The sequence below is a fragment of the Giraffa tippelskirchi genome, chromosome 7 (assembly GCF_054371585.1).
Source record: "Giraffa tippelskirchi isolate mGirTip1 chromosome 7, T2T-mGirTip1v1.2.pri, whole genome shotgun sequence".
NCBI lineage: Eukaryota > Metazoa > Chordata > Mammalia > Artiodactyla > Giraffidae > Giraffa > Giraffa tippelskirchi.
Window position 1 is genome coordinate 85512805 of NC_137281.1, and position 23708 is coordinate 85536512.

At 41.5% G+C, this 23708-nt stretch overlaps 1 protein-coding gene and 1 long non-coding RNA gene across 7 annotated transcripts in view; one reads left to right on the forward strand and one right to left on the reverse strand.

Moving 5' to 3' along the window:
• Nucleotides 1–14: 14 nt before the first annotated feature.
• On the forward strand, nucleotides 15–16781 carry LOC145512513 (uncharacterized). Its single transcript, XR_014058575.1, has 4 exons — nucleotides 15–92; nucleotides 5097–5192; nucleotides 14725–14825; nucleotides 15852–16781. It is a non-coding gene; the product is annotated as an uncharacterized LOC145512513 (long non-coding RNA).
• Nucleotides 16782–19535: 2754 nt separating this feature from the next.
• HEXA (hexosaminidase subunit alpha) overlaps nucleotides 19536–23708 on the reverse strand; it is a 31345-nt gene continuing 27172 nt past the window's right edge. For all 6 annotated transcript variants that reach the window (XM_081506320.1, XM_081506323.1, XM_081506322.1 and 3 more), the window contains 6 exons: nucleotides 23258–23344; nucleotides 22935–23007; nucleotides 22092–22275; nucleotides 21848–21938; nucleotides 20822–20926; nucleotides 19536–19783 (listed from right to left, as the gene is read on the reverse strand). In XM_081506320.1, the coding sequence (XP_081362446.1) occupies nucleotides 19720–19783; nucleotides 20822–20926; nucleotides 21848–21938; nucleotides 22092–22275; nucleotides 22935–23007; nucleotides 23258–23344 (604 nt within the window). In that variant the 3' untranslated portion in view covers nucleotides 19536–19719. The remainder of the gene's footprint in view (nucleotides 19784–20821; nucleotides 20927–21847; nucleotides 21939–22091; nucleotides 22276–22934; nucleotides 23008–23257; nucleotides 23345–23708) is intronic.

The following is a 23708-nucleotide window of genomic DNA, read 5'->3' on the forward strand; positions in this document are numbered from 1 at the left end:
GGCAACCGGACCCTAGGATGCCCTGTGTCTGTCGAGTATGTGCGGGCGTGGCCGTGGATCGTGCGTGTGCGCCTTGGACAGCGTGAGGGGAAGTAGCTTTGTCATGCGTGGTGATGTCTGAGGAGGGAGCTAACCCCCCTCCTCACACACCAGCACACACAGGCACACACCTCCAATCACTGGAGCGTTTCCTGCGGGGGTGGATGGGGATTCCTCTTCTCCATTCCCACTACCGAAGCCAGTCCTCGGAGCCGATCCCACCCCGCCTATCACACAGCTCTCTCCTCAACAACTACCTTACGCACGAGACTCAAATACATTCGTCTCCTACGGATCCCACAAAAACTAAAAATAAAATTTTAAAGAAAGGAAAACAAAACAAAAACTCCAAAACACTCCTGGAACATGAATTCCTCCTCAGGAGAGTGAGGGAACTTACATATTCATATGTGCTCACGCGCCTAGTTCATCCAGATTCTGTGAGCTCACGAGTGTTATCCTCTTTTTCCAGAAAAGGAAGCTGAGAGTCTGAGAGTTTAGGACCAAGCCAACCCCTAACATCTGCTGGGGCCACGGCAAAAGAAGAAATGAAAATACACATACTGCACGTCTAAATATTTAAAAGATATAAATCAAGTTGCAAGTTGTTAAATAAAATATGTTTATTTCTTATTTCCACAAATACTCCTTCATAATAAAAATGAAAAATATGTGTAAAACTGCTTTTATATGATGGAAAATTGGCAAAATATCAGAGCTGATGGAATTTTATTGCTCTTGCTTATGTCTGAGTATTCTCTTGATGGGTCAGTGATATTTGGACACAAGTAGTACAATAAAGATAAATAATTCATAAGTTATATGTTTATTTCATAATTTTTTCTTGCCTTCTTTCATTAAAATTGCTAATCTGTCTCCATTGATGACTGTTCAAGAGGAGCAGTAGCAACTGGAATCAACAAAATGTTACAGTATTCAAATTCAGAAATAAAAATTAAAGTTTTTTTTTTACTTTTAGTAAAAGTTATTCCTTGTAATTACCTGATTATGGAATGGTTACCAGAATATTTGTTTCACTGAGCTCGATATATTTTTTTAACTTTCTTTCAAACTTTCTCTATAAGTGTATTTTTTAGTTTTCAAGTGTTTGGAGAATTTTCCTGTTGTCTCTCTTTTATGGACTTCTAGTTTGAGAACATATTCTGTATAATTTCAGTTTTTTAACATTTGTTGAGGTTTTGTGATCTTCAGAATATGATCTCTCTTGGTAAATGCTTTGTTGGTTACTGAAAAGAATATTTTCAACAGTATATTCTGCTGTAACTGGATGGAGTATTTTATAAATGCTGATTAGATGCTGTTGGTTGATGGTGTTGTTGAGTTCTCTATCTTTGCTGACTTTATGTCTACTTGTTTTCTCAACCGTTGAGAGAGGGGTATTTAAGGCTACAACTGTAATTGTGAATTTATTTCTCCTTTCAGTTCTATTAGTTTTTGCTTCACATGTGTTGCAGTTCTCTTGGTTGGTGCATACACATTTAGAATTCCTTTGTATTTCTGGTGGATTGACTCTTTTATCATTATGTAATGTCAATGATTATATTCTCTGGAGCCAAAGATGGAGAAACGCTATACAGTCAGCAAAAACAAGACTGGAAGCTGACTGTGGCTCAGACTATGAACTCCTTATTGCCAAATTCAGACTTAAACTGAAGAACTTAGGGAAAACTACTAGACCCTTCAGGTATGACCTAAATCAAATCCCTTATGATTATACAGTGGAAGTGACAAATAGATTCAAGAGATTAGATCTGAGAGACAGAGTGCCCGAAGAACTATGGATGGAAGTTCATGACATTGTACAGAAGGTAGTGATCAAGACCATCCCCAAGAAAAAGAAATGCAAAAAGGCAAAATGGTTGTCTGAGGAGGCCTTACAAATAGCTGAGAAAAGAAGAGAAGCTAAAGGCAAAGGAGAAAAGGAAAGATATACCCATTTGAATGCAGAGTTGCAAAGAATAGCCAGGAGAGATAAGAAAGCCTTCTTATCAGCCTCAGTGGTCAGTGCAAAGAAATAGAGGAAAACAATAGAATGGGGAAAACTAGAGATCTCTTCAAAAAAATAAGAGATTCCAAGGGAATATTTCATGCAAAAATGGGCACAATAAAGTACAGAAATGATATGGACCTAACAGAAGGAGAAGATATTAAGAGGAGGTGGCAAGAATACACAGAAGAACTATACAAAAAAGATCTTCATGATCCAGATAACCACAATGGTGTGATCACTCACCTAGAGTCAGACATCCTGGAATGTGAAGTCAAGTGGGCCTTAGGAAGCATCACTACAAACAAAGCTAGTGGAGGTGATGGAATTCCAGCTGACCTATTCCAAATCCTAAAAGATGATGCTGTGAAAGTGCTGCACTCAATATGTCAGCAAATTTGGAAAACTCAGCAGTGGCCACAGGACTGGAAAAGGTCAGTTTTCATTCCAATCCCAAAGAAAGGCAATGCTAAAGAATGTTCAAACTACCGCACAATTGCACTCATCTCACACACTAGCAAAGTAATGCTCAAAATTCTCCAAGCCAGGCTTCAACAGTGCATGAACTGAGAACTTGCAGATGTTCAAGCTGGATTTAGAAAAGGCAGAGGAACCAGAGATCAAATTGCCAACATCCACTGGATCATCGAAAAAGCAAGAGAGTTCCAAAAAAACATCTACTTCTGCTTTATTGACTATGCCAAAGCCTTTGACTGTGTGGATCACAACAAACTGTGGAAAATTCTGAAAGAGATGGGAATACCAGAAACCTTACTTGCCTCCTGAGAAATCTGTATGCAGGTCAAGAAGCAACAGTTAGAACCTGACATGGAACAACAGACTGGTTCCAAATTGGGAAAGGAGTACGTCAAGGCTATTTATTGTCACCCTGCTTGTTTAACTTATATGCAGAGTACATCATGTGAAATGCCAGGCTGGCATTGTGATGAAGCACAAGCTGGAATCAAGATCAGATATGCAGATGACACCACCCTTATGGCAGAAACCGAAGAAGAACTAAAGAGCCTCTTGATGAAAGTGAAACAGGAGAGTGAAAAACTTGGCTTAAAACTCAACATTCAGAAAACTAAGATCATGGCATCTGGTCCCATCACTTCACAGCAAATAGATGGGGAAACAATGGAAACAGTGAGAGACTTTATTTTCTTGGGTCCCAGAATCACTGCAGATGGTGACTGCAGCCATGAAACTAAAAGACGCTTGCTCCTTGGAAGAAAAGCTATGGCCAACCTAGATACCATATTAAAAAGCAGAGACATTACTTTGCCAACAAAGGTCTGTCTAGTCAAAACTATGGTTTTTCCAGTAGTCATGTATGAATGTGAGAGTTGGACCATAAAGAAAGCTGAGTGCCTAAGAATTGATGCTTTTGAACTGTGGTGTTGGAGAAGACTCTTGAAGAGTCCCTTGGACAGCAAGGAGATCAAAATAGTCAATCCTAAAGGAAATCAGTCCTGAATAGTCATTGGAAGGACTGATGCTGCACCCGAAACTCCAATTCTTTGGCCACCTGATGTGAAGAACTGACTCATTGGAAAAGACCCTGATACTGGGAAAAATTGAAGGCAGGAGGAAAAGGGGACAACAGAGGATGAGATGGTTGGATGGCATCACTGACTCAGTGGACATGAGTTTGAGCAAGCTCTGGGAGTTAATGATGGACAGGGAAGCCTGTCCTGCTGGAGTCCATGGGGTCGCAAAGAGTCGGACATGACTGAGCGACTGAACTGAACTGATTTCCTTTCCTCTTGGATCAATACCAAGGGATAGAATGACAAGACTATGTCAGAGATATGTGTTTAGCTTTTTAAGAAACTATCAAAATGTTTTCCAAAGTGGTTGTTTTATTTTACATTCTCAGTAGTAGTGCATGAGAGTTCAAGTTCTTCTACATTTTTTTAACATGTTATAGTCAATCTTTTATTATTTTTTTATAGTCAGTCTTTTAAATTTTAACCATTGTAATTGGTGTGTAGTGGTATTCCATTGTGGTTTTGATTTCAATTTCCATAATAATTAATGATGTTAATAATCTTTTCATGAGCTTATTTACTGTCTATCAAAATCATTTCCCCATGATAAAAATTGTTTTTTTTCCTTATCATTACATATTGGAAATTCTTTAGATATTGTAGTTCCAAGTTCTTTGTCAAAGTTATGCTTTGCAAAGATTTTTCTCCCAGACTATGTCTTGTTTTTTCATTTTCTTAACAAAGAACAACTGAGCAACTGAACAGCAGTTCAGGTTTCTATAGCAGTTTTTAGTTTTAATTTTTATGATGACCAAGTTATCAATTTGTTATTTAATGGGTTATGCTTTTGGTAGCATATCTGAAAAATCATTGCCTAAACCACGGAACACAGATTTCCCCTTATGTTTTTTTCTAGAAGATATTATAGTATCAGGTTTTATATTTAGTTCTTTGCATAGTTTTTAGTTAATTTTTTGTACAGTATGAGGTATGGATCAAGTTAAGAAATGTTTTTTTTACATATGGATATCCATATGTTCCAGCAGCATCTGTTGAGAAAGGCTATCCTTCCTCTACTGAATTGCCTTTGTCAAAAATTAATTGTATGTTATGTTATGTGATTATTTCTGGACTCTGTTTCATTCCATTGAACCATTTCTTCATTTTTATTCCAATATCACCCTGCCTTGATTAATACAGCTTTAGCATAATTCTTGAGATCAATTAGTGTTGGCCGTCCAAGTTTGTTCTTTTTCAGTTGGTTTGGCTATCCTAGGACCTTTGCATTTCCATATAAATTTTAGAATCAGTTTGTCAATTAAAAAAAAAATGCCTGCTAAGATTTTTCCTGTGATTGTATTCAATCTGTAGATAAATTCGGAAGAGAATTGCCATCTTAACAAAACTGAGATTTCTGCCCCTCAAACAAAGATGGGTTTACATTTATTTAGACTTTTAATTTCTCTCAAAAAATTTTTGTATAGTTCTTTTACATCTTTGGTCAAAGGTCAAAGTTTTGATGTTATTATAAATTGTATCTCTTTTTTTTTGGCCAGGGTTGCACAACTTGTGGGATCTTAGTTCCCTGACCCAGGGATTGAACCCAGGCCCTCGGCAGTGAGAGTGTGGAGTCCTAACTGCTGGACTGTCAGGTAATTCCCAAATTGTGTCTTTTCAAAAATTACAATTTATAGTAGTTTTCTGCTTGTATATAAAAATATAATCCAGTTGGATTTTCTCTATAAACAATCATGTCATCTGCAAGTTAAGATGGTTTTACTGCTTCCTGTTTAATCTGCATGCCTTTTATTTTTTTCCCCTGCCTGACTGCACTGACTAGAATTTCCAAGTACAATCTTTTTTTTAAAGGCGTTTTGATATTTATTTCTTTTCAGTTATATTTTTCAAATAATAAAGGAAATAATCACAGTTACAGGGCCTGACAAAGTGTAACTACTTCTAGTCCAGATTTCTCTCTTTATAGATATATGAAAATAAGACATTGATGGAATCCGTATTTCTGACCAGAGTCCTTTCCCCTACATATTGACAACACTCATAAGGATCTTGTATAATATAAAATCTCTACCTTAGACAGTTTTATTTATTTTAGCATATGCTGTTTGGTTTTTGTTGTTTTTGCCATGCTGCACAGCTTGTGGGATTCTAGTTTCCCAACCAGAGTTTAAACCCAGGCCCTTGGCAGTGAGAGTGCAGAGTCTTAATCACTCGACTGCCGGGGAATTGCCACATATGATGTGTTACTAATTTACAAATGTCCAAAGTACACATCTTCAGTGAGCAGTACCAAAGTTAAATCCATAAAACTTAGAAAACTAGAACATGTGATCCTCCTGCTGTACAATCTTGAATACAAGCAAGTGAAAATGGAAACCCTTGCTTTGTTCTCGATATTAGGGGAAAAGACTTAGTTTTTCATCGTTAAATATAATGTCAATGGTAGATTTTTTTGGTAGATATACTTTATCAGGTTGTGGAAATTCCTTTATGACATTTATAAGAGCTTTCATCATGAATGGGGTTTCTATTTTTTCTAGTGCTTTCTCTGTAACTATTAAGATGAGAATGTGTGTTCTCTTCTTTTTTCTATTAATTTTAATACTCTGTATTGTATTAATTGATCTTGGATGTTCTTTTTTTTTTTTGCCTGTGAGTGTACTGTTATTCCACCACTATTTGTTTAATAGAATATCCTTTCTCCATTGAATTGCCTTTGTTCCTTTGTTGAATTCCAGTTGACTATATTGTATTGGCCTATTTCTGGCCTTGATGCTGTTCTTCTGATCTACCCATCTATTCTTTCACCAAATATTAAACTGTCTTGTTTACAATGGCTTTGTACTAAATCTTGAAATTGAATATTGTCTGTTCTCCAACTTTGTTCTCTTCAGTGTTGTATTAGCTATTCTTGCCTCTTGCCTTTCCATGTGAACTTTAGAATCAGTTTGTTGATATCTGTAAAATACCTTGCTGGGGTTTTGATTGGAAATGCATTGACTCTATAGATCACTTTGGGAAAAAACTGATAACAGTATTGAATTTCCTATCTATGAACATGGAAGATCTCTTGCTTTATTTATATCTTCTTTGATTTCTTCAACAGTGTTGTATTTTTCTTATATATATCTTGCAAATATTTATTTGTTCCTAAATATTCAAGTTTTTGGTTCTAATGAAAATGGTGTTGTATTCTTAATGTCAAGTTCAATTTTTCATTATTGATATACAGGGTAGCAATCAACATTTATATGTCTTGTGTCCTGCAGTCTTATTATAGTTGCTTATTATTTCCAGGAGGTTTTGGTCAGGTCTTTGGGATTTTCTTCCTAGACAGTCATGTCATCTGTGAACAGTTTTACTCCTTTCTTCCCAATCTGTACATCTCTTATTTCCTTTTATTATTGCCTTAGCAAGGACTTCTAGTAAGATGTTGAATAAGAGTGGTGAAAGAGGGCATGGCTTGCCTTGTTCGTGATCTTAGGTGGAAAGAATCTAGTTTCTCATTGTAAAGTATGATGGTAGCTATAGGATTTTTATAAATGTTCTTTATCAAGTTGAGGAAGTTCACCTCTATTCTCAGTTTCCTGGAAGTTTTTAGAATTATGAATGGGTGTTGGATTTTGTCAAATACCTTTTTCTGTATTTGTTAATGTTATCATGATTTTTCTTTAACATGTTGATGTAAGGAATTGTATTAATTGACTTTCAAGTGTTGAACTAGCTTTGCATCCTGGAGTAAATCTCACTTAGTTACTGTGTATAAGTCTCTGTATACATTATTGGGTTTGATTGGCTAATATTTTGTTGAGCATTTTTGCATCTGTGTCCATGGGGGATACTGGTCTGCAGTTTATTTTTTCTTGTAATATCATTGTCTGGTCTTGATGTTAGGATAATGCTATTCTCTATTTTCAGGAAGAGATCATAGAGAATTGGTGTCAATTTCTTCCTTAAATATGTGGTAAAATTCACCAATGAACTCATCAGGGTTTGGTGCCTTCTATTTTGGAACAATACTCATTACTAATTCACTTTCTTTAGTAGGTATAGGCCTGAATTTCAGATTGTCTACTTCTCTTTGTGTGCGTTTTGGTAGATAAGGTCTTTCAAGGAATTGGTTCATTTCATCTAGATTATTGAATTTGTGGACATAGAGTTGTTTATAACATCCCATTATTTTTTAATGTCCATGGGAATCAATAGTGATGACCCCTCTTTCATTTCTGATAAGAGTAATTGGTATCTCCTTTTTTCATTGGTTAGCTTGGCTAGAGGTTTATTGATTTTATTGATCTTTCAAAAGAAGCTTTTGCTGATTTTCTCTATTTCCATTTTTCAATTTTATTGGTTCCCGCTCTAATTTTTATTATTTCCTTTTTCTGCTTACATTGGATTAAATTTGTTTCTAGTTTCTTAAGGAAGACTTAGATCATTGATTTTATCTTTTTTTTTCAAGTTTAAACTAAATATTGTTTATATTTTATTTTATTTATTTTATAATTAGTTTATTTATCTATTTTTTAACTTTACAATATCGTATTTGTTTTGGCATACATTGACATGAATCCACCATATTTTCCCCTTCCAGAACCCCCCTCCCACCTCCCTCCCCATCCATCCCTCTGGGTCATCCCGGTGCACCAGCACCGAGCACCCTGTATCATGCATCGAACAGGTCACTGATTTTAGATATTTCTTTTTTAATATACACACTTAATGCCATATATCTCTACAGTGTTTTTACACCATCTCACAAATTATAATTGTGTTTTCATATTCATTTAGTTTAAAAATATTTTAAATTTTTTCTTGAGATTTTTTTAAGCCAGGTATTATTCAGAAGTATGTTATTTAATTTTCAAATATTTGGGGATTTTCTGGCTATTTTTCTGTTATTCTAGCTTAATTCCATTGTGGTCTCAGAGCATATATTTTATGACTTCGGTTTTTTAATATTTATTAAGGTGTGTTTCATGTCCCAGAATGTGGTCTATCTTGGTGAAAGTTCCACGTGAACTTGAGAGGAATGTATAGATTCAGTTCATTCATGGTGCTGCTCAGTTCAGTTATGTTGGTATTAATTTTCACCTGCTGAATAGTGGATTTGTCTCTTTCTCCTTGCAGTTTTATAAGTTTTCCCCTCATATATGTTCCTCTTATGTATACTCTGTTAGGGCATATACTTTAAAGATTCTGTGTCCTTGGAGAATTAACTTCTTTATCGTTATACAATGTTCCCCTTCTTTCTCATTTTTTATTGCAGTATAGTTGATTTACAATGTTGTGTTATATACACTATATATACATTTACAATGTTGTATTGTTTTTGGTGTACAGAAAAATGATTCAGTTATTCATTCATGTATGTGTATTCTTTTCATATTTTTTCCATTATGGCTTATTACAGTATATTTAATATAGTTCCCTGTGCTATAAAGAAGGGCCTTACTATTTATCTATTTCACATATAGTAGTTTGTATCTGCTAATCCCAAACTCCTAATTTATCCTCCCCAGCCCCTTTCCTTTTGGTAACCATAAGTTTGTTTTCTATGTCTGTGAATCTGTTTCTATTTGGTAAATAAATTCATTTGTATCATATTTTAGATTCTACGTTTAAGTGCTATCATATGGTATTTATCTTTCTCTTTTTGACTTACATCACTTAGAATAATAATCTCTAGGTCCATCCATGTTGCTGCAAATGGTGTTATTTCATTCTTTCTTATGGCTGAGTAGTATTCCATTGTATATATACCACATCTTCTTTATACATTCATCTGTTGATAGACATTTAGTTTACTTCCATGTCTTGGCTATTTTAAATAGTGCTGTTATGAACACTGGGGTGCATGTATCTCTTCAAATTAGAGTTTTCTCTGGATATATGCCCAAGAGTAGAGTTGCTAGATCATAAGGCAACTTTATTTTTAGTTTTCTAAGGGACTTCCCTACTGTTTTCTGTAGTGACTGTATACCAGTTTACACTCCCACCAGGAGTGTGGGAAGGTTTCCTTTTCTCCACACCCTCTCCAGGATTTGTTATTTGTAGACGTTTTAATGATAGTCTTTCTGACTGGTGTGAGGTTATACCTTAGTTTTGATTGGCACCTCTCTAATAATTACTGACATTGAGCATCTTTTCACGTGCCTATTGGCCATCTGTATGCCTTCCTTGGAGAAATGTTGATTTAGGCCTTTTGCCCATTTTTTGATTGGGTTATTTCGTTATTGAGTTGTATGAGCTGTTTGTATATTTTGCAAATAAGCCTTTGGTTGTATCATTTGCAAATGTTTTATTCAGTTTTGAATGTTCTCTTTTCGTTTTGTTTCCGGTTTCCTTTGCTGTAAAAAAGCTTGTAAGTTTAATTATGTCCAATTTGTTTATTTTTGCTTTCATTTCTGTTGCTTTAGGAGACTAACCTAAGGAAATATTGCTACTCTTTATGTTAGAGAATATTTTGCCTGTTTTCCCTTCTAGGAGTTTAATGATGTCATGTCTTTTATTTATGTCTTTACTCCATTTTGAGCTTATTTTTTGTATGGTGTGAGAGAGTATTCTGCTGCTGCTGCTAAGTCGCTTCAGTCGTGTCCGACCCTGTGCGACCCCATAGACGGCAGCCCACCAGGCTCCGCCGTCCCTGGGATTCTCCAGGCAAGAATGCTGGAGTGGGTTGCCATTTCCTTCTCCAGTGCATGAAAGGGAAAAGTGAAAGTGAAGTCGCTCAGTCGTGTCCAACTCTTAGCAATCCCATGGACTGCAGCCTACCAGGCTGCTCCATCCATGGGATTTTCCAGGCAAGAGTACTGGAGTGAGGTGCCGTTGCCTTCTCCGAGAGTATTCTAACTTCATTTATTTACATGCGACTGTGCGGCTTTCCCAACACCACTTGTTGAAGAAACTTCTTTCCATTGTATATCCTTGCCTACTTTGTCAAAGATTAATTAATTGACTGTAGGTGTGTGGGTTTATTTCTGGGCTCTTTATTCTGTTCCACTGATCCATATGTCTGTTTTTGTGCCAATGCCACACTGTTTTGCTTAGTATTATCTTTGTAGTATTGTCTGAAGTCTGGGAGGGTTATGCCTCCAATTTTGTTGTTTTTCTTCAGGATTGCTTAGGTAATTCTGGATCTTTTATGGCCCACATAAATTTTAGGATTATTTGTTCTAGTCATGGATAATTTAAATCTACATTAAATCTGTAGATTGCTTTGGGTAGTATGTACTCAATTCAGTTCAGTCGCGTCTGACTCTTTGCGACTCTGTGGACTGCAGTGCGTCAGGCTTCCCTGTCCATCACCAACTCCCGGAGCTTGCTCAAACTCATGTCCATTGAGTCGGTGATGCCATCCAACCATCTCATCCTCTGTCATCCCGTTCTCCTCCTGCCCTCTGTCTTTCCCAGCATCAGGATCTTTTCCAATGAGTCAGTTCTTCGAATCAAGTGACCGAAGTATTGGAGCTTCAGCTTCAGCGTTAGTCCTTCGAATAAATATTTAGGACTAATTTCCTTTAGGATTGACTGCTTTGATCTCCTTGCAGTCCAAGGGACTCTCAAGAGTCTTCAACACCACAGTTCAAAAGCATCAGTTCTTTGGCACTCAGCTTTCTTTATAGTCCAACTCTCAACATACATACATGACTACTGGAAAAATTGTAGCTTTGACTAGATGGACCTTTGTTGGCAAAGTAATGTCTCTGCTTTTTAATATGCTATCTAGGTTGGTCACAGCTTTTCTTCCAAGGAGCAAACGCCTGTTAATTTTATGGCTGCAGTCACCATCTGCAGTGATTTTGGAGCCCAAGAAAATGAAGTCTGTCACTGTTTCCATTGTTTCCCCATCTATTTGCCATGAAGTGATGGGACAGCTATAAAGAAAGCTGAATGCCGAAGAATTGATGCTTTTGAACTGTGGTGTTGGAGAAGACTCTTAAGAGTCCCTTGGAGACGGTGAGGGTGGGACGTTCTGGGAGAATAGCATTGAAACATGTATATTATCATATGTGAAACAGAACACCATTCCATGTTCGATGCATGAGACAAATGCTCAGGGCTGGGGCAATGGGAAGACCCAGAGGGATGGGATGAGGAGGGAGGTGGGAGGGGGGTCCAGGAAGGGGAACACATGTACACCCATGGCTGATTCATGTCAATGTATGGCAAACACTACTACAATATTGTAAAGTAATTAGCCCCCAACTAAAATAAATAAATTTATTAAAAAAAAAAAAAAAGAGTCCCTTGGACTGCAAGGAGATCCAACCAGTCCATCCTAAAGGAAATCAGTCCTGAATATTCATTGGAAGGACTGATGTTGAAGCTGAAACTCCAATACTTTGGCCACCTGATGCGAAGAACTGACTCATTTGAAAAGACCCTGATGCTGGGAAAGATTGAGGGCGGGAGGAGAAGGGGACGACAGAGGATGAGATGGTTAGATGGCATCACCGACTCAACGGACATGAGTTTGAGTAAACTCCAGGAGTTGGTGACGACAGGGAAGCCTGGCGTGCTGCAGTCCATGGGGTCACAAAGAGCTGGACATGACTGAGCGACTGAACTGAGCTGAACTGATGGGACTGGATGCCATGATCTTAGTTTTTGAATGGTAAGTTTTAAGTCAGCTTTTTCACTCTCCTCTTTCAGTTTCATCAAGAGGCTCTTTAGTTCTTCTTCACTTTCTGCCATAAGGATGGTGTCATCTGTGTATCTGGGGTTATTGATATTTCTCTCAGCAATCTTGATTCCAGCTTGTGCTTCATCTGGCCTGGCATTTCACATGATGTACTTTGCATATAAGTTAAACAAGCACGGTAACAATATACAGCCTTGATGTACTCCTTTCCTGATTTGGAACCAGTCTGTTGTTCCATGTCAGGTTCTAACTGTTGCTTTTTGACTTGCATACAGATTTCTCAGAAGGTAGGTAAGGTGGTCTGGTAGTCCCATCTCTTTAAGAATTTCCCACAGTTTGTTGTGATCCACACAGTCAAAGGCTTTGGTATAGTCAAGAAAGCAGAAGTAGATGTTTTTCTGGAATTCTCTCGCTTTTTCTATGATCCAGTGGATGTTGGCAATTTGATCTCTGGTTCCTCTGCCTTTTCTGAATCCAGATTGAACATCTGGATGTTCACTGTTCATGTACTGTTGAAGGCTGGACCCATTTTTCTCCTCTGACAATTTTTCTTGCTTTGAAGTTGGCTCTGTTTGAAATACAGCTACTCCAGCTTTCTTTTGATTAGTGTAACATGAAATGTCTTTCTCCATCTCTTTACTTGTAATTCATCTGTATCTTTATATTTAAGGTGGGCTTCTTGTAGATACGTAATTGGGTCTTGCTTTTTATTTATTTATTTATTTTGTTTATTTGGCTGCTCCAGTAGTTTCAGCTTGAGGGATCTAGTTCCCTGACCAGGGATTGAACCCAAGCCCCCTGTTTGGGAGCACAGAGTCTTAGCCACTAGACCACTAGGGAAGTCCTGGGTCTTGTTTTTTAATCCATTCTGACAATCTCTGTCTTTCAATTTTTTTTTATTTAGGCCATTCATGCTTAAAGTGATTATTGATAAAGTTGGATTATTATCTAACATATTTGTTACTCTTTTCCATTTTGTTGCCCTTGTTCATTGTTTCCATTTTTGTCTTCTACTCTTTTTCTGCCTTTTATGGTTTTAACTGAATGTTTTGAATGCTTTGCTTTCTTACCATATCAGTTATATTTCTTTTTTCACTTTAGTGGTTATCCTAAGGTTTATAAAATACATTTACAACTTATCCAAGTCCAGTGTCAAACACTGTACTGCTTTATGAGTAGTACAAGAGCCTTATAATAGAGCGTTCCCAATCTCCCCCTCCCATCCTTCACAACATTGCTGTCATTTATTTCACTTATTCATAAGGTATCATAATCATTAACAGTGCTGTTATTATTTTGGACAAACTTTTATTCATTAAAGAATAAAATTTGCATCATAATTGGAATCACACTGAATCTGCAGATCATTTTAAAATCCTTACAATGTTGGATCTTCTCATTTATGAACATGTTACATATTTATATCTGGAGAAGGCGATGGCACCCCACTCCAGAACTCTTGCCTGGAAAATCCCATGGATGGAGGAGCCTGGTGGGCTGCAGTCCATGGGGTCGCGAAGAGTCGGAGACGACTGAGCGACTTCACTTTCACTTTTCACTTTCATGCATTGGAGAAGGAAATGGCAACCCACTCCAGTGTTCTTGCCTGGAGAATCCCAGGGGCGAAGAAGCCTGGTGGGCTGCCATCTATGGGGTCGCACAGAGCCGGACACGACTGAAGTGACTTAGCAGCAGCAGTTCTTTCAAAAGACATCTGAATGTCTTTGAAAATTTTTTTCAAACTTTATCAGATTTGAACTTTATAAGTTCCTATATGTCTTTCATTAGATTTATTCCAAGGATCATATAATTGTTGACTCTTGTTACATGAGGCATGCAATTATATGAGGGAATGTCATTTTTTATTTGTTCATTTATTTTTGCTTAAGCCAGTTTGAGTTGTTTCCCTGCAACTAAAGGAGTCTTGACTAATACAGGTAGAATGTCAGGACTTGATGATGGAGCACTCAAGACACATCATCTTGAAGTGGGAGACTTATATACCCTGCTAAGTGAATTAGACGAGGGGGCAATTTTGAAAAATTAAAAGCATGAAATTGAGGGGCTTCCCTGGTTGTCCAGTGGTTAGGACTCCACTCTCCCCATACAGGAGGCCCAGGTTTGATCCCTGGTCGGGGAACTAGATCCCGTGTGCCATAACTAAGAGTTCCCATACCACAGCTAAAAGGGTACACATGCTGCAGTGAAGACCGAAGATCCTGTGTGCTGCAACTAAGACTCACCGCAGCTGAATAGTAACTAAATAAGTATTTTTAAAAAGCAGAAGCAGGAAATCTGATTTGTAGCTTAACAAGATGACTTGAGGCAAGTATGTTGTTGCTGTTGTTCAGTTGCTAAGTCATGTCTGGTTCTTTGCAACCCCATGGACTGCAGCACACCAGGCTTCCTTGTCCTTCACCATCTCCCAGAGTTTGCTCCGATTTATGTCCTTTGAGTTGATGATGCTATCTAACCATCTCATCCTCTGCTGACCCCCTTCTCTTTTTGCCTTCAATCTTTCCCAGCATCAGGGTCTTTTCCAATGAATTGGCTCTTTGCATCAGGTGGCCAAAGTATTGGAGCTTCACTTGAGGCCGGTGTTATCAGGATCCTATTCTAAGTTCAGGTAAGATGTGATGGGCTTATTAAAAGATAGTGGCAGTGCAGATAGAGATGAGTTAATGGCTCTAAGAATTATTGGTTCAGAATGGGCATGACTTAGTGACAGATTAGAAGGCTATTATGATAGATGGGTGTAGTTAAAGATGACTCCCAGATTTTGGGTGAAATGAGTAGCAGAATAGTGGTATAGGAGTAGAGTAGGGAGCTATGAAGAAGGATGATGAATTCTGTCTGGCATGAGCTTCGGATGATATGAAGTGGATGAGTTTGGAGCTTTGTACATATAGATATATACATATAGCTAAAGATCTGTTTGAGTGTAAATGAGATCACTGAGAAGAAAGTATAGAAGAGGAAAGAGGACAAACCTTAAAAATGGTTGGCTGTGGAATGGGATTTTGCTGGAGTCATCAGTGATGCAGGTTAAGAAACAATCATGAAAGACGTAGGAGAAAACTCAGGGAAGAATGGTGTCACAGAAGTCTGGGAAGAACGAATTTCAAAGGAGTGATCAAAATCTCAAAATACAAGGAAAGGGCAAGTGATATTTTAATTACTATGTTGACCTTGCAACATATAGGTTATTGTTCGCCTCAGTGGGAGCAGCCTTCATGAGGACTGAATGAGAAGTGGAGAAATGGAGATAAATTCTTGTAGCTGTTGCAGACAACTTGACTGAGAAAAAGCAGAATGGAGAGTTTTTAATTTGTTTAAAGATAAGGGAGATTGCACATGTGTGTGTGCTGAAAGGATGGAACCATCTGTAAGGAAGAGTTTGAAAAGTGGGAGGACATGGACTCGAGCCCAGACATAATCGAGTACCCAGCTTTATGTGTGTGTCTGAGTGTGGAGTTCAAGAGCAGGAAGATGTCTGGTGTGAGGCTGCAACTGATGGTCAGACACAGGATAGGCTAGAATGAACTAGGGGAGCCTGGATCCACAGACCCTGGGCACCAAGCCTGACTCAGCCTTGCTAGGTAACCATGAACGAACCATTTAACCTGTCTATATCCGTTTCCTTATCTGTCAGGTGAGGATAATATTGATCTACCTCACTGGTTGGGATGCTGCTACTGCTGCTGCTAAGTCGCTTCAGTCGTGTCCGACCCTGTGCGACCCCATAGACGGCAGCCCACCAGGCTCCGCCGTCCCTGGGATTCTCCAGGCAAGAATACTGGAGTGGGTTGCCATTTCCTTCCCCAGTGCATGAAAGGGAAAAGTGAAAGTGAAGTCGCTCAGTCGTGTCCGACTCTTAGCGACCCCATGGACTGCAGCCTACCAGGCTTCTCCGTCCATGGGAGTTTCCAGGCAAGAGTACTGGAGTAGGGTGCCATTGCCTTCTCCGGTTGGGATGAGGATTAAATAAATTAACATCTGAACAAGTGCTTATACCAGCACCTGACACAGCAAGCACATAAAAATGACAAAAGCACTTTTGTTCCCCTGGATGGATTTCCACAAATGTCTTCACTCAGATTTGTAACTTATGTCAAGTCCGGGTAAACATCTGCATAGTTTTCTCTGAATATTTTCTTCTTAAATAAGTATCTTCCCGTTTATAATTTCTGGATGCCCCTAACATGTTCTTTTAAATCTAGCAGCACATCAGCACAGCACAGAGCCCCTATTTCCATGTCTGCTTGCCAGCTGGTCTGTCTACACACACATATACATGCCCCTTTTCTGAGTGGACACACACACAAACCCCTTTTCTGAGTGGGTTCCAAAATGTCCCTTCCTAATTTGCTACGACGTGAGCCATAGAGAATTTATTAACAATGAAGAAAAATCATAGCTAAGTGTCAGATTTCCAGAGGAAATAAGATTTAAAATAAAATCTAGAAAGTGGTTATTTTGGGAAGCAAGAGAGTGGAACTGGAAAGTGGGGGACATATATAATGTTTCATCTCTTAAAAAGAAAATAAATTTAAAGCAGATGCAACTATTGAAATGTGATAAAGCTGAGTGGTATGGTTATACTGTGTTTATTATGTTATTCCCTACAATTTTCTGTTTGACACATTTGAAATAATTAAATAAAAGTTCTTACTGTGGTAGGGAAGACCCAAGATCGATGTGGTTAGAATACAGTAATTACTGTGAAAATAAACACGGTTCATCGACATTTTCAAAAATCTCACTGAAAAACCCATGAAACACACACACACATACACACACAGGGCTGCTTCAGAAAGAATTTTAAAAACAGTTGTGAAGATTTATATATAGTTAAGAGTGAACAGTGTTGAAAAAAATCAACAAGTAAATGTTTCACTGAAGTTAGTTAATACGTATTTATATTATATATTTATTAATGATATAAAGGACACAGATTTTCAAACTTTCAAAGTTTATTTATAAAGGAAAAACAGAATGATTTTAAGACAAAGACAATTCCTACTTATTTTCTTTCTTAGTAGGAAAAAAAGTACATGAAATACAATTTTCACAGCCTGTACTGACTGATAAGTGATATTGACAAAAACTATAAAAATCTATAAACTTTAGAGAGCTAGCAATGTTGCCACTAGGTATATTCATCTACACTGATATAAATTAAATTCAATCTATGTCATATAATCCTTTGTTCACCTTTTCCCAGTATCTGTCAGCTTTCCTCACCCCTTGCTGTGTCCCTCATCACTAGTGCTATGGAGCACCCAGGCTCCCAAGTCCTCTACTATCCTATCCCTACACTAATCCGCCGAGGTGTACCTCAGAATACCAGGTTGCCAAGAAGTGAGGGATACCTGGCACATTGTCTCAACTCCTACAGAGAGAGGGGGAGCTGAATGTCTTCTCAGCCTCCATTCGCTTCTTCACTTATATTCCCTTTGGGGAGGTTTTGCATCCTTAGGAGATTCAGAGGAGAGCATGGAACGACTCTTTGTACCCAAAGATAACTAGAGCCAGGAAATCAGGCCAGGCATTTCCCCGCCCCCTGGTGGTGTACAGAGAACACAAGCAGGCCAGAGGAGCCTGGCCCCGAGCAGGGTGGGACAGGTAAAGGGAGATGAGGAGAAGCAGTGACTCTGGGCATTGGAACTGAGTGGGCAGTTCTACAGGTACTGCCTCTGTCCTATCAGCAGTTCAGGGTCTGATGATGACCTTCAGGTAAATGCTCTCGTGATCAGGGGGCCCAGAGATGCACTGATGGAGGTTGGGGGTGATGACCTCCCAGTAAATGCTCTCATGATTGGAGGGACCAGAGATGCATTGGTGGAGGTTGGGGATCAGCACAACACTGATTTTTTTTTTTTTAATTTGTAAAAAAAATGACAACATTAAAGAAAATGTTTACAAGAGGAAAAGAAATCATTGAATCTTACTGCTTTAATACAGGTATTTTCATGGCCTCTTCCTTCATTGACTTGAGACCTAAAATTTAGTGTCTGATCTTTTTATTAAATATTGTACCAAACAATAGCAATATTCCAATTATGATCAAGAAAGGGCACTTGAAGTATAGCAGCATTTCTACAGGGTCCTTGCCTGGGAACTCCCCAAATGTTTCTCCGGGTAATAGAGAGTAAGGGTGCTCCTTTAGTAGGCACAGATAGTGGAGACTTAACTTGTTTCTCTCCAGGCCAGAGCCCTGGGCTCAGCTTCCCCTAGAGGATTCTTCAGGTAGAAGGCGCGCAACCTGTCCCTACAGTAATAGTGCAAGAAGGCCTGATTGGCGCACATTCAGTCAGGTCCCCAAAGGAGCATGATTGAGGGACTAAAGGATGCTATTTAAGGACCAAATTTTACTGTGATCCCTTTTCAGGCCTGCTTTCCCCAACTTTCTGGATCCACTAGATTAGAAACTTTCTGAAAGAAATGTCTGGACCTCTCCATTGTCCTTCCAGCCCAGGACCAGGTAAAAGAACCTAAAAATGGTCAAAGAAATCTACATCTAAAACAGCTGCTCTGCACTGCTGGCCCAGACTCTGGGCTGCACCGTCACTTCTGAACATGACACCAACAGGGGGCAGTCTGGGTCCATGATGAGCCATTTCTTCCTATGGCAGACTGGTCACTGGTGCAAAGACTCTTCCAGAGCCACATACCCACCTCTTGGTCCTCTCCAAGGGCTTTCCTCACATGGTCTCAGCTGTGCCAGCAGTTCTCTGAGAAGATGCTACTGGACTGGAAATGGGTGGGAGGAGGGGTGGAGGTTGCTGGCTTTTCGGGGAGTGGACCAGGGCCTCTGGGGACTAAGTCCTTCAAATTCAACCACCTACCACAGTGCCAAGATCATGGTATGTGTTCAACATTTAATAATGGTTGCATGAAATGGAAGTAACAAGAAACCTAAAGCAGAAGAAAAGCTCTAGGGGAGGGAAGTTTGTGAGTGTGCATGGGGGAGGGGCTGTTCTGTGACCAGGTTGGGGCTGGGGCCCCTGCCGCTTCCCAGGACTCCTCTGGTCCCCCGCGGTGTCATATTCTATGTACAGAAGCCTCAGGGGCCCAGGTGATGAGTCTAAGGATGGGGTATGTGTCTGGTCTCTGGTAAGCTAGGAGAAGCATCAAAACTCAGGCAGGGCAGGACGGCACAGAGGATACAAGTTTCATTCCCAGCCCTCAACTTATAAGATCCCTCTAGGGGCAGATACTGAGCCCAAGCTGGCTGGGCCCCGCTGAGCCTATCACCCTTAGGAGCAGAAGGCCAGTCCTGGCAGTTCCCCTTCCCTAAGGCCACTGATATTTGTTTCCACACAGGTAATCCATGTTTGTTATAGAAAAATGCCACATCACTCTTTATTGGACACCAGCGCCAGCACCAGCCCCCTTGTCTCTAGGCACAGGGGCATGTGGGCAAGGGGCTCCATCCCCTGGGCGGGGTGCAGTGGAAGCCTGGCCCTGCTTCCGCTCTCCTAGGGCCAGTACCCTCCTTGGTGCTGGGGGCTACTTGCTCAGGTTTGTTCAAACTCCACGTCACAGTAGCCTACGCTGAGGGGCTGGGCCTGGACACCACGCCTGCAAGAGGATGTAAAGAAACAGGTACCATGAGTCCTCGAAGGCGGTTAGTTTTAGGCTCCAGCAACATCTTCTCCACCACAACCAACAGACTCCCCTTCCCCCAGTTCAGTGGATTTCACACTGTCACTACACACCAAAGTTCCTCGGGGTCTCACTTCCAGAGATTCTTGCTGGGGTGGGGCTGTGTGTTGGCAAGAATGTGCCATCTGGATCAGGTGCCCCAGTGATTCTGATACAGGGCACCTCGGAACCTTGAGGAAAACCTCCCTGTTTCTGTGCCCAAGCCCCAAATCACTCAGTCTCTTGAGAAAAAAGGTGGATGCCTACAATGTGCCCAGTGCACTTGGCCCACTGAGCCCCTGTTAATGGCTCTAAAACACTGTAAATGTCAGGGGCAGGGGGCACCGAGGCACTGTCCAGCCCACCCACAAGGTGTGGGCATGAAATCTCAGCCTCACCAGTTCCAGGACCTGACCAGTCTCTTTAAGGCACCTCGAGACATGCCTCCTTTATTATCCAAATAAGTTATTTGCTCAGAGATGGTAAGGAACTCGCTCAAAGTCACCCAGTAAATTAGACAGTAGAGGCTTAGACCCCACATGCCTGGCTCTCAGCCTGGGACTCTGCTCTCTACGAGGCTGTTTCCCCAGGGCCTCAAAACCAAGTCAATGAATGAACCAGAGAATGGACCCTCTTACACAGGCCCATCCCAACTGGGGCACGGGTGTTGTGAGAACCCATAAAAGCATGGCCGTGGATAAGAGCACAGACAGTGAAGGCAGTTCAAGTCCTGGTTCTGAGCAACTTTGGGCAAGTTACTGAACTGCTCTGTGCCTCAGCTGCCTGCCTCTGAAATGGAGATAAAAACTCTATCCCGATAGGGCTGTGGTGAAGACTGAACGAAGCAGTGCCACCAGACGGCTGAGCACAGGGCTTGCCACCCTCAGCACGCTTCAGCAAGTGGTAGCTATTATTAGTGTTCTTTTCCTGTCAGGAAGGGGTCCTCAGCCCCCGATCTGCCCATGGTCTGCTTACCTCAGCAGCTCACAGCGGAAGTGTGCCAGACGTTTAAAGGCAAAGTCCAGGTTGGACACCATCTTGTTGCTCCACAGCCTCTCGGCAACAGCCCCTGCTCTAGGCCTGCGGGAAGGAGACAGGTACCAGGTTTGGGCTCTGGGTTCCCTGCAAGGGTGCTGGACACCCACAGCCTCTTGTTTAGGCACCCCGGACTAGCTCGGGGCTGAGGGATGTGATTGACAGTTTAATCAGAGTGACAGCTCACTGGAGGGCTCCCCAGGGACTGCCAGGGCCCAGCTTCATCTTCAGTAAAGTGGGGATCATGATCCCTCCTCCTCTCCCAAAGACACAGGGACCAGAGTCCGTCTGAAAGGCATCGTGAACAGTTACTGATGGCGGCGGCAGCAGCTGTTCTCAAAATGTAAACTCTACACAGCCCCCCAGGCTTGCTGAGGGGTAGCAGCACTCTGAGGAGACAGCAGAGAGGAGTCTTAGTACAGAGACTGTGCATCTCAGGGCTGGATCCTGAGCCATCCCGAAAACAAAATTCTTTCAACGTGCTCTCCAGGCCTCCTTATCCCTATGTGTGAAGTGGGGACAACAATCTCCATGTTGTTGTTTAGTTGTCATGTCCAAGTCATGTCTAACTCTTTTGTGACCCCATGGACTGTAGCTTGTCAGGCCCCTGTCCATGGGATTTCCCAGGCAAGAATGCTGGTGTGGGTTGCCATTTCCTTCTCCAGGGGATCTTCCTAACCCAGGGATCAAGCCCAGGTTTCCTGCATTGCAGGCAGATTCTTTACCACTGAGCCACCAGGGAAGCCCAACAACCTCCATGTGACATACCTAATGGGCTGAAGGAGCAAATACAGACGTCAGGCAGGAGAGGACTGTTCTATACAAACAGAAGCAACAGTGCGAGGCCCCTTCTCTCCCAGGCCCGAGAGGAGGGCACTCGGCTGGTGGTGGCTGGACAGGCTGAGCCTGAGAGGGAGAACCCATGCCCACCAAGCCCAACCCTCCATTCCCCCAGAAAGCCCTTACCAGAGCCTGGGGACCAGGTTTGTGCTGTCCACATACTCTCCCCACATACAGGCCTCTCCACCAATCACCAGGGCCTTCTGCTCAGGGGTACCTGAGGGAAAACAAGCAATGACAGGCTTCAACCTCCTTCCCAACATGGTCCTCTCCTCAGAGAGGCCATTTTATCTGCTGATCTGGAATGTCCAACCCAGGCTCTCCTTCTCTCCCCCAGCTGCTTTGGCAGCAAGGAGAGCTCCCTGTTTACCTTCAAATGCCAGGGGCTCCACCAGGTAGATCTCCTTCCAGTCAGGGCCATAAGTTATGTGGTTCAGGTACCAGGGGGCAGAGAGCAGGGCCCGAAAGCCAGCGCTGGTGACCAGTGCCATCTCCTTCACGTATTTTACTGGTATCTCTTCTCGCCATACTTGGATGATTGTGTCTGGCCGAACCTGTCACAAAAGGTCAAATGGCATAAAGGTTCCCGGGACATATTCTCATGCAAGCAGCCCAGGCCAAGGTGGGTGTGTGCCCCCTCTGCTCCCCAGCATCAAAGCATTTCTCTGTGACTCCTAGCCACTGAGCTTCTAGCCCAGTGAAGAGGCCAAGGCCCCCAAAGGCCCTAGGAGAGCTCTGTGCTGCCTCCTCCCCTAGCCCCTCTGCAGCTATCCTATCTACAATGAGATAGTAACTCCAGCAGTGAACTAACAAAGGCAAGCAGCGGGGCCTAGAAAACGCATCAGGGGCTGTCATGTCCAAGCATCTCCAGATGTGTCTGAAGATGGGATGAGGTTCCTGCAGAGCCCCTTATGTGGCAGGGAGCTGGGATCTTACTAGTCAATGATGAAGGAGAAGATAGCCCTGCTCCCAGGCCTGGAAGATCCTAGTCTATGACACAGGAATGAAAACCCAACCCATCATGCCAGTTTCAGGAATCCCAAGTAACCTAGCAGCACAAGTAACTCGATCAGTTCATAGACAGGGAAGACAAATGGAGGCTCTGACACCCACACTCAGGGCTCAGAGCTCTGTATCCATGCAGAAGCAGGGAAAGGATGGGAGAACAGAGGGAGGCCCTGAGGGTAGCACCTCTTCTCTGCCCCAGGCTCACCTTTACTTTATTATCAAACACCTCTTGCCACACCACGTAGCCCTTGCCATAGGAAGAGACAATGTCCAGTAGCCTAGAGAGTACAGAGAGTGTTTGCTCAGTTCAGAGAGGCTCTGAGCTACTGGTGCCAGTGCCCTGGGGGCTGAGCCTGGCTAGGGGCCCATTCCTGTCTGACCAGTTGGGAACTGACCACTCCAACCAGAAAGGACAGGACAGAGGACCCCTTCAGGGGCCCAGAAAGTGGTCCAGCAGGGAGGGCCTGGCCCTGCTATGGAAAGAGGACGCTGAAGGAGGGTGACTGCCTACTCCCGTTGCTTCCTCACGTCTGGATGTAGAAGGACTCCAGCTTCTTGAAGTCATCACCAAAGCCTTTCTTCTTCATAAAGGCCTGGATATCTGGGTTGGACTTCCTGAATCCCAAGAGAAAATGAAGATTAATTCTTTTGACATCCTCAAAGCCCAAAGCTTGGGGATTTGTCACCTGGCCTCCCACAACTTCTTTTTTTTTTATCTGAAAAACCAATCAACTGAGGATCTCAAGAGGCCACAACTTTGGGAAGTATGGTTGAAAAACCTAAGTGAAGGGGAGCCACTGATGTAGGCCAAGAAAGGCTTGGACCTGAAGAGCTTCGAGTTCTCTTCCAAAGAGAATACATCTCAGTCTCTCTGGGCTGTGACATGAGGCTTTGAGGTCTTGACTCGGGCACACTGGATTCTGGTTTCCGTCTCTTACCTCCCACATCCTGGGCATATCCTGGTTTTTCCTTAATGTTT